Source organism: Carcharodon carcharias, chromosome 16 (genome assembly GCF_017639515.1).
Source record: "Carcharodon carcharias isolate sCarCar2 chromosome 16, sCarCar2.pri, whole genome shotgun sequence".
NCBI classification, from domain to species: domain Eukaryota; kingdom Metazoa; phylum Chordata; class Chondrichthyes; order Lamniformes; family Lamnidae; genus Carcharodon; species Carcharodon carcharias.
This window is the reverse complement of record NC_054482.1, coordinates 45,995,569-46,012,028: the sequence shown is the minus strand read 5'-3', so window position 1 is coordinate 46,012,028 and position 16,460 is coordinate 45,995,569. Positions and strand designations below refer to the sequence as shown.

Genomic DNA, 16,460 nt, shown 5'->3' with positions numbered 1-16,460 from the left:
AAGGAAGGTGGCTATGATGCATTTTCTGTAGTAGAAAGAGCGCATTGCACATGTGTTGTCTGCCATTGTTTGCATGTGGGTGTTCCTTGTTGCTGTGATTTAATTTCCAATTGTAGTCCACTTCCATTCTCAACCAAAGTACAAGTGTGACAAATTTTACATTTTTATTTTATTAAACCATTTCTCCAGTAAATTTCTCTTTAAACTTATTAAAAAGATAAAAATCTTGCCTTTGATCCTTTAAACATAAAATTTTAGGATGGCTGGAACCTATCTAATTGACTCCTATTGTAAAATATGTTGTCGTTGGTAATTTTGCCATTTGCAAGGTTGCATGGGGAACATAGTCCCATGAACGGAGGGACTTCACAGTAGCCCAAAAATGCAATTGAAAAAAATAAATGTATGAGTGTATGAATCAGAAGGGTAGGAAATTAGAAATCAAATTTTAATTTTAATTCCTTCAGTTCACAATTCCATCAATAAAAATAAAGCAGTATAGTGTACTTGCACAATACACTTAGTTTTATTTCATAGTGCTTTCCCAGATACCTCAGTAAGTTTATTTAATCAAGAATTCAGTATATAGATTGAAGATCCCAAATTTAATGCCCTGCCTGTACTCAGTTAGCTGATATAAAAACAAAGTGCCGGCAATATTCAGCGGGAAGAATTTTTCCGTTGGCGAGCAGGAGCAGGGGCAAGGCCTACTCGCCAACTCGCAAAATGATGCCAGGCAGGTGTCCTGATGTCACAGTGCGTCATTTAGATTGTCAGTTCAGCAGGCGCACAGCTGAACATCGGCTGTGCACCCGCTAAACTGCCAAGGGCCTATTAAGGCCATTAACAAAGTAATTAAAGCTGTTGAGAATGCTGCCCATCCAACTTTAAGGTTGGCGGGCAGGCAAAGAGCCCTGGCGACCTTCATTTTTCATGAAACCTCATCCATGGTTGGGATGAAGTTTCATAAAGGATTTATTAATTACATAAAATTTTTTGAAAAAAATTAATGGACATGTTCCAGCTCATGTGACAGTTTCACATGAGGGGACTTGTCCTTAAAATTTTTTAACCTTTATTCCATTTTTCAAAACTTAAACTAATCTCCCTGAGGCACCTCTGTGTCTCGGAGATTTCTACACGCGAAAGAGCACGGGCCCCGACTCAGGGAATCTTCCTCCCCACACCCCCACAACCACCACCACCGCCACCACCACCACCACCACCACCCCTACCCGCACAGGGAGCACTCAGCGCTTCTGGGGGTGTGCATCACGCTGGGCAGGCCTTAATTGGCCACCCATGTAAAATGGCTGCGTGCACCCAATTGGGGGTGCCGATCGGGTTCACACTCACTCCCACACAACCCCCCCGATGGGGGTGGGTTTCTGCCCAGCAGGTCAGGTAGCGTTCGTGGAGAGAAACAGTTAATGCTTTGAGTCGAAAATGACTCTTCTTTGGTAGATTGTGTTTTACTCAACCGTGGGGTAGTGCTTTAAATCTGCCAAGATAGAGAAGACTATGTCCTCAGTTAAACCGTGGGTACAAAGGTTACAGGATTATCAAATTGGGATGATTCTTCAGCCATCACGCTTCCACAATAAGATACATAACCAATGTTCCCTCTTTATTCCTTTGTTGCGCATGGCCTATTTGTTGCACTGTGTGATCCCTTTACGATGAGTGGCTGTGTATGCGCGCATCATAACGGGAACATTGGCCTGTTTGTTCCCTGTGCAATACATTCGGGACTGCTGCTTGGAAATCCACCTACACAGATTAAAGGCAACATTGGTTATAACAGCACATTATATGGCTTGGCATGCTTAGAAGGCTGTAAAGTTCAATCATTTTAATACATTGTAACAAAATAAAACATGACTGATCTACTTTGATTGCTATTGGGGAAGGTTCAAATTGGCAGGGGTGTGGGAACCATGAGGTAATATCATAGAGGAATACCAAAGTGCACAGATTACCAGTGGAGATGGATAGCACTAAAGTAGTAAATAGTAAGTTACTAGATGGGTTCAGAGTAAGGGAGAAAGTAATAAGGTCTATATTAGGGTTACTGCACATGTATGTGAATGCATGGATTGTGGTAAATAAGATTGGAGACTTAAAAGGTGTAGATTACCATGTGGAAGTACAATGTACGGCTTATATAGAAACTTGGCCCAAAGGAGGGCAGGACTGGGCATTAAATATTCTTGGATACAAGGTGTTCAGAAAAGATATAAAGAAAGAACAGGGGGAAAAAGTGGTGCTATTGATTGAGAACATTGCAGTGCTGGAAAGTCAAGGAAAGAATCTATTTGGGTAGAGCTAAGGAACATAAAAGGTACAGTTAAATTGCTTGATGTAGTCTGTAGACCACCGAGTAGTGCAAAGAGATGTAGAGTGAAAAATTTGCAAGGAAATTAGAGAGGTGCATGAATTATAGAGTAGTTATAATGGGGGCTTTATTTATCCAAATATAAACTAGGATAGTAGTTGTGTAAAGGGCAGAGAGGGGCAAGAATTCCTGGAGTGTGTTCAAGAAAATATTTCTATAGCAGTATGTTTCCAGTAAAAATGAGAAGAGGAGGCATTGCCAGAGCTGGTTTTTGGGAATGAGGTGGATCAAGTGTCAGCAGGAGAGCATTTGGAGAATAATGATCATTGTCCTTTTCCATAGTCAGCCTAACTATAGGATACAAAGAACAAGCCAGGTTAAGAACTGGGGGAAAGCTAACTTCAAATTGCTAAGAATGAGTCTTGGCCAGATAAATTGGAATCAAAGATTGGTAGGACAAACAGTAACTGAACAATGGGCTGCCTTTAAAGAAGTTCTGGCATAATTGAGGTATATTCCCAACAAGGGGAAAGGTAGGGCAAACAAATCTAGAGCTCCCTGGATGAAAAAGGAGATAGAGATGAAGATGAAGATGACAAAGTATGCTTATGACAGATGTTAGGCGGATAATACAACTGAGAACCAGGCTGAATATAGAAGGTTCAGAGAATTGGAAAAGAAAATAAGAGAAGCTAACAGAGAGGAGATTGTCAGCTAACATAAATGGGAACCCCAAACAGTCTTCTATAGGCATATAAATAGTAAAAGGGTGGTAAAATGAGGAAGGGGGCCATTAAGGGACCAAAAAGGGGATTTATGCATGGAGGCAGCAGAGATAGTTGAGGTATTAAATGAATGCTTTGTATTTGTCTTTATCAAGGAAGATGCTGCCATCCAGGTCATGGTGAAAGAGGAGGCAATTCAGACAAATGAAGGATGTAAAATTGGTGAGGAGGTATTTGATAGGCTGTCTGTTCTTAAAAGTTGCTAAGGCACCAGGTGAGAGGAGATGCATCAAAGGATACTGAGGGAGGTGAGAATGGAAAATACAGAGGCACTGACCATAATTTTCAAGTCTGCCTTAGGCTCAGGGGTGGTGCTGAGGACTGGAGAAGTGCAAATGTTACACTTTTTTGAACTAGGGTATAAAAATAAGTCCAGCAAATACAGGTCAGTCAGTTTAACTTCAGTGGTGGGGAAGCTTCTAGAAACAATAATTCAGGACAAAATTAATAGCCACTTGGGTACTTGTGGGTTAATTAAGGGCAAACTGTTTTTTCGAAGCAGCAAGTGAGGATTGAGGTAATCCTGTCCATGGGGTATACATGGATTGCCAAAAAGCATCTGATACTACCACACAAAAGACTTGTGAGCAAAGTTATAGTTCATAGAACAAGAGGGACCATAACAACATGTATATGAAATTAGCCAAGTGATAGGACACAGAGTTGTGGTTAATGGATGTTTTTCAGACTGGAGGAAGGTTAGCAGTGGAATTCCACAGGGGACTCTTGCTTTTCCCCGATATATATGAATAGCCTAGACCTTGGTGTACAGGACACAATTTCATAATTTGTGGATGACATGAAACTTGGAACTGTGAGCATTATGAACTGTGAGGAGGAGAGTGTAGAACTTCAAAAAAGACATAGGCATGTTGGAATGGACGAACAAGTTGCAGATTAAATTCAATGCAGAGAAGCATGAAGTGATTCATTTTGGTAGGAAGAACAGTGTGACAATATAAAATAAAAAGGTGCAATTTTAAAAAGAGGGTGCAGGAGCATAGGGGCCTGGGTGTATATGCACATAAGTTATTGAAAGTTGCAGGACAGGTTGAGAGCGTGGTTAATAAAGCATATGGTATCCTAGGCTTTTTAATAGAGGCAGAGAGTACAAGGTCAAGGAGGTAATATTAAGCTTGTATGAAACACTGGTTTGGCCTCATCTGAGGTCCAGTTCTGCAAGCCACACTTTAGGAAAGATGAAGGCATTAAAGAGAGTGCAGAAAAGGTTCACAAGAATGGTTCCAAGGATGAGGAACTTCAGTTAAGTAGATAGATTGGAGAAGTTTGGACTGTTTTCCCTGGAGAAGAAAAGGTTGAGAGGGGATTTGATGGAGGTTTCCAAAATCATGAGGGGTCTAGATAGAGCAGATAAAGAAAAACTTTTCCCATGGTGGAAGGATCGAGAATGAGCATGCACAGATTTAAGGTAATTAGCAAAAGAAGCAATGGAGACATGAAAACTTTTTTCATGCAGCAACTTGTGTGCGCTGCCTGATTGTGGTGGAGGCAGGTTTAATCAGGGAATTCAAGAATTGGATTATCTGAAAACGAAGTATGTGCAGGGTTACAGGGAGAAAGTGGATGATTAGTACTAGGTGCATCACTGATTTGGTACACACAATAGGCTGACTGGCATCCTTCCATGCAGCAACAATTCTGTGAATCTGAGACACTTTCTTGGTCTATCTTGTATCTAACAGATAATAGTAAGGAAGAAAACTGAATAATCAAAATACAGAATAACATGAGTATCCAAAGTTTAAATTTCATCCACTATTACTCATGTCAATATTCCCAGGATTTTAAGTTTGGCCAATATTTTTGCTTGTTTCGCTTCACTGCATTTTAATAACGGCAGGCGAGGGGGTCCAAGTGGAATTCCCGATACAAGCATCATCGTAGCCTTGTTTTCTGCCACTCCAAAACCTGTGGAAAGAATTACTGAACATGAGCATTGACCATAACAAGAATCCTTTTGCAACCTCTTGCACTCAAAATTGTTGGATACATTTTCACAGAATTTTGCAATATAATGGCAAAACAGAATCTCTGACCCATGTTACCAGCTACCAAGGTTCCAGGTTGGGAATGCAGAATCACTAAATAACCTGTTATAAATCAAGGGATAAAAAAAAAGTAAAAAAAATGCACAGATCAGTTCAGAGTTAAAAATGGAAGAGGGAGAAAAATAGATTAAAATATCAAATGGGATTTCTGCAGCAGTCTGGTTTAAGGGTCACCCATGGAACGCTAATCCCACCTTCTCTTCCAGATTCCTACAGCCATGTTGAGCCAATCCATCATTTTTTATTTATATCATAAATCATGGTTTGAAAAAGTGGTTAAGATAGGAATTTGATCAAGTTATAATGTTTGCATCAATAGTGCACATAGACCAATTAGAAGCATCTAGTTATCACAGGAGGACGTTCTTCAATGCAATGTTGCCATATAGTTTTTCTACAAGTTTCTAGCGACCAAGGAAGTAAGGCTCTTCTCATTAATTAGCCAACAAACCTTAAACCTGAAAATTAAAATTACAAAAAATTCAACAGGAGAATTGTTTAACTCAAATGCTGAAATTCAATTCATAAAACAAATTCTGGCGTCCCCATAAAGATTTTTTAGTATTTCTAGAAATTTAACTCAACTTTTAACATCCAACTAACCTGTAGCGTTTGACCTACTTAGGATGTGATCAGTCTCTCAAAACAATGTGTATGCAAATGACAGCATACTGAGGGCAAAAGATGCTGTTCCAGAAATTCCAACATTTACACCAGGCTAAGTTTAGAGAGTATAGAAGAGCAAATTGCATGTATGAATCGTCAAACCAGGAATGAATGAGTTTACAGGTTTTGAATGTTCATAAATTGTGTGTAAAATATAAATTTTGACTGAAGAGAAGAAATATCTTCTGAGTGTGCAGGATTCTACAAGCTGCCTGTCAGAAGTTTCAGTTAGGGATGTGCTACTTCTCACCTGAGAATTCCACAACCTCTTAACTCTAAAGGAAATAAGTCTCTCCTGCCCTCTGTTCTAAATCTCTTACATTTAATCTTTTATCTGTGGCCCCTTGTTCTATACCCCTCAGCTACTGCAGAGGATCTCTATTCAAGTTATCCAGTTCCATCCTTTCATAACTTTAAACTTCAATTGTATCGTCTCCTATTGTATTGTTCTAATGAAAAAATACCCACTTTATTCTAAGTCTTTCATCATATTTGTATTTCCTCATATAAGGCAGCATTTTAATGAATGTTCATTGTACCCTCTCTAATGCCTCAACAATATTTCTATACTGAAGTTCAATAGTGCACACAGAATTCTAACTGAGGTCCCAAAGTTTTATATATCTTATCATTACTTCTTGGCTTAGACTATATCTTGTGATGAAACCTAGAATTCCATTTGCTTTGTTCATGAATTTATCAACCAAAGGTGCTGCTTCAAATCCTGCAAACTTAAACTCCCAAAACCCTCTGCTCTTCCACAGGACTATGCCTACTTCCATTTAGAATAATAATGGCTGCTGTATTTTTAACAGGAAAATAAACATCACTTCACACTCACTGACACTGAATTCCATCTGCCACTTTTTACTCACTTTCCTATCCTATCAATTTGTTGTTGCAGCTTAGTTTGTTTTCCTAATGAATTAACTCAGTGACCCATTTGGCAAATTTTGCCACCATTTTCTCTCAGTCAATATCCATCAGGACAGTGGTGGCCCCTCAAACTGGTGGTTCAACCTAAGGTGATATCAGTAGCAATGGCCATGGTCAATTTTCCCTATCCATTGGATAAGGAAGCCAATTGTACTGCTCCAATCCATGAACTTGGGCCTAATAATGCATTTCAGCCCTAATCTTTCTGAAAATATACCTGTTGGACAAATATGATGTTTTTCCATTTCCCACAGCAGTCATCCTATGGAATCAGAATGAGATTTCCAATTTAGGTGATAATTCATGCTCAGTTTCTTCGACAGCACTTTCCAACCCTGCAAGTTCTACCATCTAGAAGGATGAGGGCAGCAGACACATAGGAATACCACCTGCAAGTTCTCCTCAAAGCCACACACCATCATGGCTTGGAGGAACTATATTGCTGTTCCTTTACTATCTGGGTCAGAGCCTAGAACTCACTTCCGAAGAGCACTGTGGCAGCGTCAACACCAGATGGACTGCAGTCAAGAAGATAGTTCATCACCACCTTCTCAAAGGCAATAAATGCTGGCCTTACCAGCAAATCTGTGATTGCAGATACTTTTATCCAATGGGATTATGCCTGCCACAATATTGCTTAGTCTGCTGCTTGACAGGATTTAAAATAAAAATCTTAACTAGTAGAAACTAGGAAACAACAAAATCAAAATAACTGCAGTTTATATTGCATGTATAGAATTGCCCTCAAAATAATGGAGCAGCCACATCACAAGAGAGGCCAGCACTCTGTTATGAAGTTCATACTTCAGAAATACAAATGAATCTGCTTGAGAAGAAATGGTGATATTACTTTAGCTTTTTTTTTTAAGGCCAATAGTAAAAATACAGATCATACAAAAAATATGCCAGGGAGTGAATTCAAAGACACTGATCTAATTATGGTGCAGATCATATTTCTAAACTGTTAAGCATTTGAATCATTGGGATGGTTTATCAGCAAGTAATTTTCTCCTCCATATTCCAAACAGGATAGGTTCATTCTGACATCAATAAAAGCCATAATTTAAGCATACCTTAAAAATAGTAGAAGCTAGAACCAAAAGAAATAATTTAGAATACACGCCCTTATCAAACATAACCCTATTCTCACGCTTGCATCCATGCATGCATTTACAACAGAGGTTAATGGAAAGTGGTCAGGAGTCAGAATCTTGGGGAAAATTTATCGACATCAGAACCACTGTTTTTAGCAAAATCAGTCATAGACTCCCCTGTTATTAATCAGTATCACACTTCTCAGTGCATCAGGGATCAAAGTAATTCCACACACCTCTGTAGATGGTATGCTGACCTTTCTTGCAAAGGAATTAGAATACAAGAATAAGGAAGTCTTGCTAAATTGTACAGACTTTGATGAGATCACACCTGGAATAGTTTGCGCAGTTTAGTCCCCATACCTAAGGAAGGATATACTCACAATGGAGGCGGTAAAATGAAGATTCACTAAATTGATTCCTGGGATGACAGAGTTGTCCTATGTTGAGGAGGCTGAGTAAATTCTAGCCTGTACTCTCTGAAGTTTATAAGAACGAGAGGTTATCTCATTAGATTCTAAAGAGACCCGACAGGGTGGACACTGAGGGCTCATATCTCCAGCTGGGGAATCTAGGACACAATCTCAAGATAAGGGGTCAACCATTTACGACTGAGATGAGGAGAAACTTCTTTAATAAAAGGGCGTGAATTTTAGGAATTCTCCATCCGGAGGGTTGTAGATGCTTCACTGTTGATGATATTTAAGGCTGAGATAGACTTTTTATCTTGCAGGGAATTGGGGAAATGGATAGCAGATGAGAAAATGGGGTTGAGGCAGATCAGCCATGAATGGCAGAGCAAGCTCAATGGGCCATATGGTCTATTCCTGTGACTATTTCTTATGTTCCTATCGAGAACATAAATATCAAAACTGGATTTAAATGTGTAACTGGTTTCAAAATTATACAGCAATAAAGAGGTCCAGTAGCAGAGTGGTTATGTTACCAACAAGTAATCCAGAGGCCTAGATTAATGATCTGGAGACAGGAGTCAAATCCCACACAGCAGCTGGTGAATTTCAATTCAATTAGTTAATTAAATAAATCCAGAATTAAAACTACTATCAATAATGGTGACTGGACTGTTGTAAAAACACATCTTGTTCACTAACATCTTTAGGGGAAGGAAATCTTCCAGCTCCACAACAAGGTAGTTGACTCTTAACTGCCCTCTGAAATGGTCCAGCAAGCCACTGCATCAAACTGCTACAAAAAGCTGAAATAAGAGAGCTGGTCAGGCCACCCACCATTGAACTAGGCAACAAATTCATTCGCAACAAAAGGTACACCCAGTTCAGTTGTCCCTGCAAAAGGTTTCCTCACTAACATCTGGGATGTGTGTCAAAATTGGGAGAGCTGTTCCACAGACTAGCCAACCAAAAGAAATCAGGCCTCACAGTCAATGTCCCAGGCTCCATCACCATCCCTGTGTAGGTACCAAAGACATAGATAGGACAAGGAAAGAGGCTTTGCCGAGTGAGTATGAGCAACAAGGGGCTAAATCAAAAAAGTAGAATCACAACAAGGTAATAATCTCTGGAATACTACTCGAGCCACAAGCATTTTGACATAGGGTCAAAAATTGAATGTATGGTTCAAAGGTTGGTCTCAGAAAATGGGAACTGGCATCAGTATTGCTGAATGAGGGAGCTGTTCTGTTGAGATAAGTCCTGGTAAATTGAATAACTGAAGCTATAGGTGGTGCTTTAAACTAAATAGTGGGGGAGAGGTTGAAGTGAGGGGAAATTCAGAAAGTTGAAAAGAAATAATGCAGAGTAGCGATATAGGTAACATAACCAGAGTGTGACAGGAAGATGCAGAACATACAACATGAGTGCACCAGCAAATAGGATCAGAGTATGGCAAAATGGTAAAGGCAACTGAATTGCTCTTTATCTGAAAGCATGCAAGATTGATGAATTGATGGCACAAAAAAAAATGGGTATGATATGATGGCACCATCTCTCTGCAATTGCTAAGGTGACCAAGGCTGGGAACTGAATATTCAAGGGTATTTGACATTTTGGGAGAGATAGGAAAAAAGGAAAAGGAGGTGGGCTAGCTCTGTTAATAAACAGATGAGATCAATGAGAAAGGATCTTGGCCGATAAGATCAAAATGTAGAATCAGTTTGAGTGGAGTTAAGAAATAGGGGAAAATGTAACTGGTGGGAATAGTCTGTAGGCCCCCTAATAACAGCTACATTGTAGGGTGAAGTATCAATCAAGAAATAACGGGGACTTGTAAGACATAATGATGGGTGACTTTAATCTTTATATAGTTTGGGCAAATCAAATTGGCAAAGGTAGCCCTGAGGACAAGTTCATAGAAGGTACTCGGGACAGTTCCTTGAAATATACTATAGACCTAACCAGGGAACAGGCTAATTTGGATTTGGTAACGAAGAATGAAACTGGATTAATTTATGATCTCATAATAAAACATTTTCTAAGGAAAAGTCAGCATAACACAATAGAATTTCACATTCAGTATGAGGGTGAGAAATTTAGGTCTGAAACAAAAGTCTTAGACGTAAATAAAGGCAATTACAAGGTATGAAGGCAGATTTGGCTAAACTGGACTGGGGTAGATAAGCAGTGGAAGACATTTCAGGAAAAATTTCATAATTCTCAAAGATATATTCCACTGAGAAAGAAAGAGTCAACAAGAAGAACGCACAGTGGCTGAAGGAGGAAGTTAAGGATAATGTCAAATTAGCAGAAACGGCATACAAAGCTGCAAAGATTAATGATGAGACAGAATATTAGGAAGCCAGCAATGGATGGCTAAAAAATAAAGAGGGAGAAAACAGATGATGAGTAAACTAGAAAGAAATATAAAAAACAGGTTCTAAGAGCTTATATGAGTATATTAAAAAGCAAGAGGAGTGGCTAAAGTAAACATTGGTCACATAGGAGGATGAGACTGGGGATTAAATTATGGGAAACAAAGAAATGACAGAGACTTGGAACAAATATTTTATATCTGTCTTCAGGACAGGAGACACTAAAAGCACCCCAATAATGGTAGAATGTCAGGTGCCAAAATACAGGGGAAACTTAGAACAAATCACCATTATGAGGGTACTCAGCAAGCTAATAAGATTAAAGGTTGACAAGTCTCTGGGATCTGATGGCCTACATCCTAGATTTTTAAAAGAAGTGGCTGCAGAAATAGTGGAGGTGTTGGTTTCATTCTTCCAAAATTCCCTAGATTGTAGATAGGTCCCAACAGATTGGAAAACTGCAAATGTAACACCCGTAATCAAGAAAGGCAGGACACAGAAAGCAGGAAACTACAAACCAGTTAGCCTACCATTTGTCACTGGGAAAATGATGGAATCCATAAGACATAGGAGCAGAAATTAGGCCATTCGGCCCATCGAGTCTGCTCCACCATTCAATCATGGCTGATAAGTTTCTCAACCCCATTCTCCCCGTAACCTTTGATCCCCTTACCAATCAAGAACCTATCTATCTCGGTCTTAAATACACTCAATGACCTGGCCTCCACAGCCTTCTGTGGCAATGAATTCCATAGATTCACCACTCTCTGGCTAAAGAAGTTTCTCCTCATCTCTGTTCTAAAAGGTCTTCCCTTTACTCTGAGGCTGTGCCCTCGGGTCCTAGTCTCTGCTACTAATGGAAACATCTTCCCCACATCGACTCTATCCAGGCCTTTCAGTATTCTATAGGTTTCAATCAGATCCCCCCTCATCCTTCTAAACTCCATTGAGTATAGACCCAGAGTCCTCAAATGTTCCTCATATGTTAAGCCTTTCATTCCTGGGATCATTCTCATGAACCTCCTCTGGACCCTCTCCAGGGCCAGCACATCTTTCCTGAGATACGGGGCCCAAAATTGCTCACAATATTCTAAATGTGGTCTGACCAGAGCCTTATAAACCCTCAGCAGCACATCCCTGCTTTTATATTCTAGTCCTCTCGAATTAAATGCCAACATTGCATTTGCCTTCCTAACTACCGACTCAACCTGCAAGTTAAACTTAAGAGAATCCTGGACTAGGACTCCCAAGTCCCTTTGCACTCCAGATTTCTGACTTCTCTCCACATTTAGAAAATAGTCTATGTCTCTATTCTTCCCATCAAAGTGCATGACCTCACACTTTCCCACATTGTATTCCATCTGCCACTTCTTTGCCCATTCTCCCAACCCGTCCAAATCCTTCTGCAGCCTCCCCACCTCCTCAATACTACCTGTCCCTCCACCTATCTTTGTATCACCTGCAAACTTAGCCAGGATGCCCTCAGTTCCTTCATCTAGATCATTAATGTATAAAGTGAAAAGTTGTGGTCCCAACACTGACCCCTGCGGAACTCCACTAGTCACCGGCTGCCATCTTGAGAAGGACCCCCTTATCCCCACTCTCTGCCTCCTGCCAGACAGCCAATCTTCTATCCATGCTAGTACCTTACCTCTAACACCATGGGCTCTTATCTTACTGAGCAGCCTCCTGTGCGGCACCTTGTCAAAGGCCTTCTGGAAGTCCAAGTAGATAACATCCATTGGCTCTTTTTGTCTAACCTACTTGTTACCTCCTCAAAGAATTCTAACAGATTTGTCAGGCATGACCTCCCCTTGATGAAACCATGCTGACTTTGCCCTATTTTACCATGCACTTCCAAGTATTCTGAAATCTCATCCTTAATAATGGACTCTAAAATCTTAGCAACGACCGCGGTCAGGCTAATCGGCCTGTAATTTCTGGTCTTTTGCCTCACTCCCTTCTTAAACAGGGAGGTTACATTAGCGATTTTCCAGTCCTCTGGGACCCTCCCTGATGAGTGATTCCTGAAATATCACCACTAACGCCTCCACTATCCCCTTCAAAACTCTGGGTTGTAATCCATCTGGTCCAGGTAATTTATCCACCTTCATACCTTTCAGTTTTCCTAGCACCTTCTCCTTGGTAATGGCCACCATACTCACCTCTGCCCCCCCAGACTCTCTTGAACTTTAGGGATGTTACTCGTGTCTTCCACCGCAAAGTACCTATTCATGTTCCTCCACTATTTCTTTGTTCCCCACTACTACTTCTCCAGCGTCATTTTCCAGCGGCCCAATGTCCACTTTTGCCTCTCTCTTACCCTTTATATATCTAAAAAAAACTCTTGCAATCTTCTTTTATATTACTGGCTAGTTTATCCTCATATTTAATCTTCTCCCTTCTTATTTCTTTTTTAGTTGTCCTTTGTTGGTCTTTGTAGGTTTCCCAAACACCTGGTTTCCCACTGTTGTTCGCCGCATTGTATGCTTTCTCTTTAGCTTTTATGCTGTTCCTGACTTCCCTTGCCAGCCATGATAGCCTCGTCCTCTTTTAGTATACTGCTTCTTCCTAGGGATGAATTTTTGCTGTGTCTCCCAAATTACTCCCAGAAACTCCTGCCATTGCTGTTCCACTGTCTTTCCTGCTAGGCTCATCTCCCAATCAATTCTGGCCAGCTCCTCCCTCATGCCTCCCATAGTTGCCTTTATTCAACTGTAATACCATTACATCTGATTCCAGCTTTTTCCTCTCAAATTGCAGGGTAAACTCTATCATATTATGGTTACTTCCTCCTAAGGGTTCCTTCACCTTAGGCTCCCTTATCAAATCTGCCCCATTACACATCACTAAATCTAGAATTGCCTGTCTCTAGTGGGCTCCACCACAAGCTGCTCCAAAAAGCCATCTCATAGACATTCCACAAATTCCTGTTCTTGGGTCCACTACCAACCTGATTTTCCCAGTCTACCTGCATATTGAAATCCCCCATGATCACTGTAACCTTGCCTTCCTTACACGCCTTTTCTATCTCCTGATGTATCTTGTGCCCCACATCCTGACTACTGTTCGGAGGCCTGTACATAACTCCCATTATGGTTTTTTTTTTTAAAACCTTTGCAGTTCCTCAACTCTACCCACACAGATTCTACATCATCTGACCCTACGTCATTTCTTGCTATCGATTTAATTTCATTTCTTACTAACAAAGCAACCCTACCCCCTCTGCCAACCTGCCTATCTTTTCCATAGGATGTTTATCCTTGGATATTTAGCTCCCAGTCCTGATCCCCTTGCAGCCATGTCTCTGTGATGCCCACCACATCATACCTGCCAATTTCAATCTGCGTCACAAGCTCATTTACCTTATTTCGTATACTGCGTGCATTCAGATACAACACCTTCAGTCCTGTATTTCCCATCCCCTTTCCCATTGTTGTCCCTTTATTTGATGTGCTTGAAATTAGATTCCTAGCCATTTCCAAATACTCTGTGCTATTTTGTGTTCTGGAGACTTTAATAGCCTCCTGGGCTCTCCTTTCTTTTCAGTTTTTTCATAATTTTCCATTATTAAGGAAGGAGCAGCAGGGCATTTAGAAAATAGTAATACAAATGAGCAGAAACAACATGGTTTTAAGAATGGGAAATTGTGTTTGACACATTTATTAGAGTTCTTTGAAGATGTAATGAGCAGGATGGATAATGGGAAACCAGACTGGACTAATTAATGATCTCATAATAAAGGATGTTCTAGGGAGTAATGATCACAACATGATAGAATTTTACACTACATGCCTTTGGATTTCCAAAAGGGATTTGATAAGTTATCACAAATGGTTATTCCACAAAAGAGCTTTTGGTGTTAGTGTGGATAGAGGATTGGCTATCTAACAGAAAACATGGTATTAGCCCAAGGTAAACATGTCATTTTCAGGTTAACAAACTGTATTGTGGCATGCCACAAGGATCAGTGCTCGGGCGACAACTATTTGCAATCTATATTAATGACTTGGTCGAAGGGACCTAATGTATTGTAGCCAAATTTGATGACAATGCAAAGATTGTCTTCTCCTCACAGCTTCCTTTTCACCAAAGAGTCTGCAAAGGGATATAGATAGCTTAAGCGAGTGGCCAAAAATTTGGTACAGTATAATGTGAGAAAGTATGAGGTTATCCAATTTTGAAGGAAGAACAGAAAAGCAAAGTAATATTTAAATGGAGGGAGATCACAGAATGTTATGGTACAGAGGGAACCAAGCATCCTTGCACATGAAAAAGTTAGCATGCAGATACAGCAAGCAATTGGTGTATAGGCAGAAAAATCTTAATATAGCTGTACAGCACATTCGTGAGATCAAACCTAGAGTACTGTATGCAGTTTTGGTCTCCTTATTTAAGGAGGGATATACTTGCCTGTTAACAGAAGGTTCAAATAGGTTGATTGCTGGGATTAAGGAGTTATCTTATGAAGGTCAAGCCAGTTGGTCCTATACTTATTTGAGTTCAGAAGAATGACAGCCTTCCTTATTGAAACATAGAAGGTTCTGAGGGGGCTTGACAATGTAGGAAGAGTTGAAATGGGGTTAGGGGATGGGGGATCATTTCAGAATAAGGGGTCACCCATTTTGGATGAAATGAGGAGGAATTTCTTCTTTCATAGGGTCATGAGACTTTGGAATTCCCTACTCCAAAGAGCAGTGGAGACAGTCATAGAATATATTCAAGGCTGAGACAAAGATTTGAGAGTGAGGGGAGTCAAGGGTTATGTTATAATAGAAGCCAGTCTTCAGCCAACTTGATTCACTCCTCATATCAAGAAATGGCTCAGTGCACTGGATTCAAAGTTTATGCTGCACTGAAGACTTGTGCTCTAGAATTAACTGTGCCTCGAGCCAAGCTGTTCCATTACAACTGCAATACTAGTTTCACAACAAATATATGGATATGCACTTGAAGGGCTGTAACCTACAAAGGCTATAGACCAAGAGGTGGAAAGTGGAATTTGGCCAGATAGCGTTTTCTCAGGTGACACAGACACGATGGGACAACTGGCTTCCTTCTGTTTAAATTTTGTTTCTTTGATTTAACCGATAAGTGGCTCAGCATGTCCACAAAAAGCAAGTCAAATCCAAGCTGGTCAAATATTGTTAATCAGTCCACTCTCAATCATTAGCAAAGTGATAGGCAGCATCATCAACAATGCAATCAAGTGGCTTTTACTCACCAATAATCTGCTCACTATTGCTCAGTTTGGATTCAGTTACGTCCACTTGGCTCCACAACTCATTCCAGCCTTGCCAAACATGGACAAAGGGGCTGAGATGATGGCCCTTGACATCAAGGCAGCATTTGACTCAGTGTGGCATCAAAAGGTATGAGAAAAATTGAAAGAATTGGGGATGAGGAGGAAAACTTTCCAATGGCAAAAGTCCTAACTAGCACAAAGGAAAGATAGTTGTTTGCGGACAATCATCTTAGCATCAGCACATCACCACATCATCACCAAGCCCAACTATATTTAGCTGCATTATCAATGACCTCCCTCCATAATAAGATCAGAATGGGGATGTTCACTGATAATTGCAGTGCCATTCATAACTTCTCTGTTAACTAAGTAGTCCACACACACATACAGCAAGACCAGGATAACATTACCACTTGGGATGTTAAGTGACAAGTGATGTTTTTTGCCAAACAAGTTGTGAGCAATGGCGATCTCCAACAAGGGACAGTTCAACGATCTCCCCTTGACATTCAACAGTATGACCATTGTTAAAACCCCCCAACATC

The 16,460-nt window shown here is 40.4% G+C and overlaps 1 protein-coding gene across 3 annotated transcripts in view; it reads right to left on the bottom strand.

Moving 5' to 3' along the window:
- Nucleotides 1–1,837: 1,837 nt before the first annotated feature.
- Nucleotides 1,838–16,460, bottom strand: part of npl (N-acetylneuraminate pyruvate lyase (dihydrodipicolinate synthase)) — a 65,238-nt gene continuing 50,615 nt past the window's right edge. For all 3 annotated transcript variants that reach the window (XM_041208549.1, XM_041208552.1, XM_041208550.1), the window contains one exon: nt 1,838–5,049. In XM_041208549.1, the coding sequence (XP_041064483.1) occupies nt 4,904–5,049 (146 nt within the window). In that variant the 3' untranslated portion in view covers nt 1,838–4,903. The remainder of the gene's footprint in view (nt 5,050–16,460) is intronic.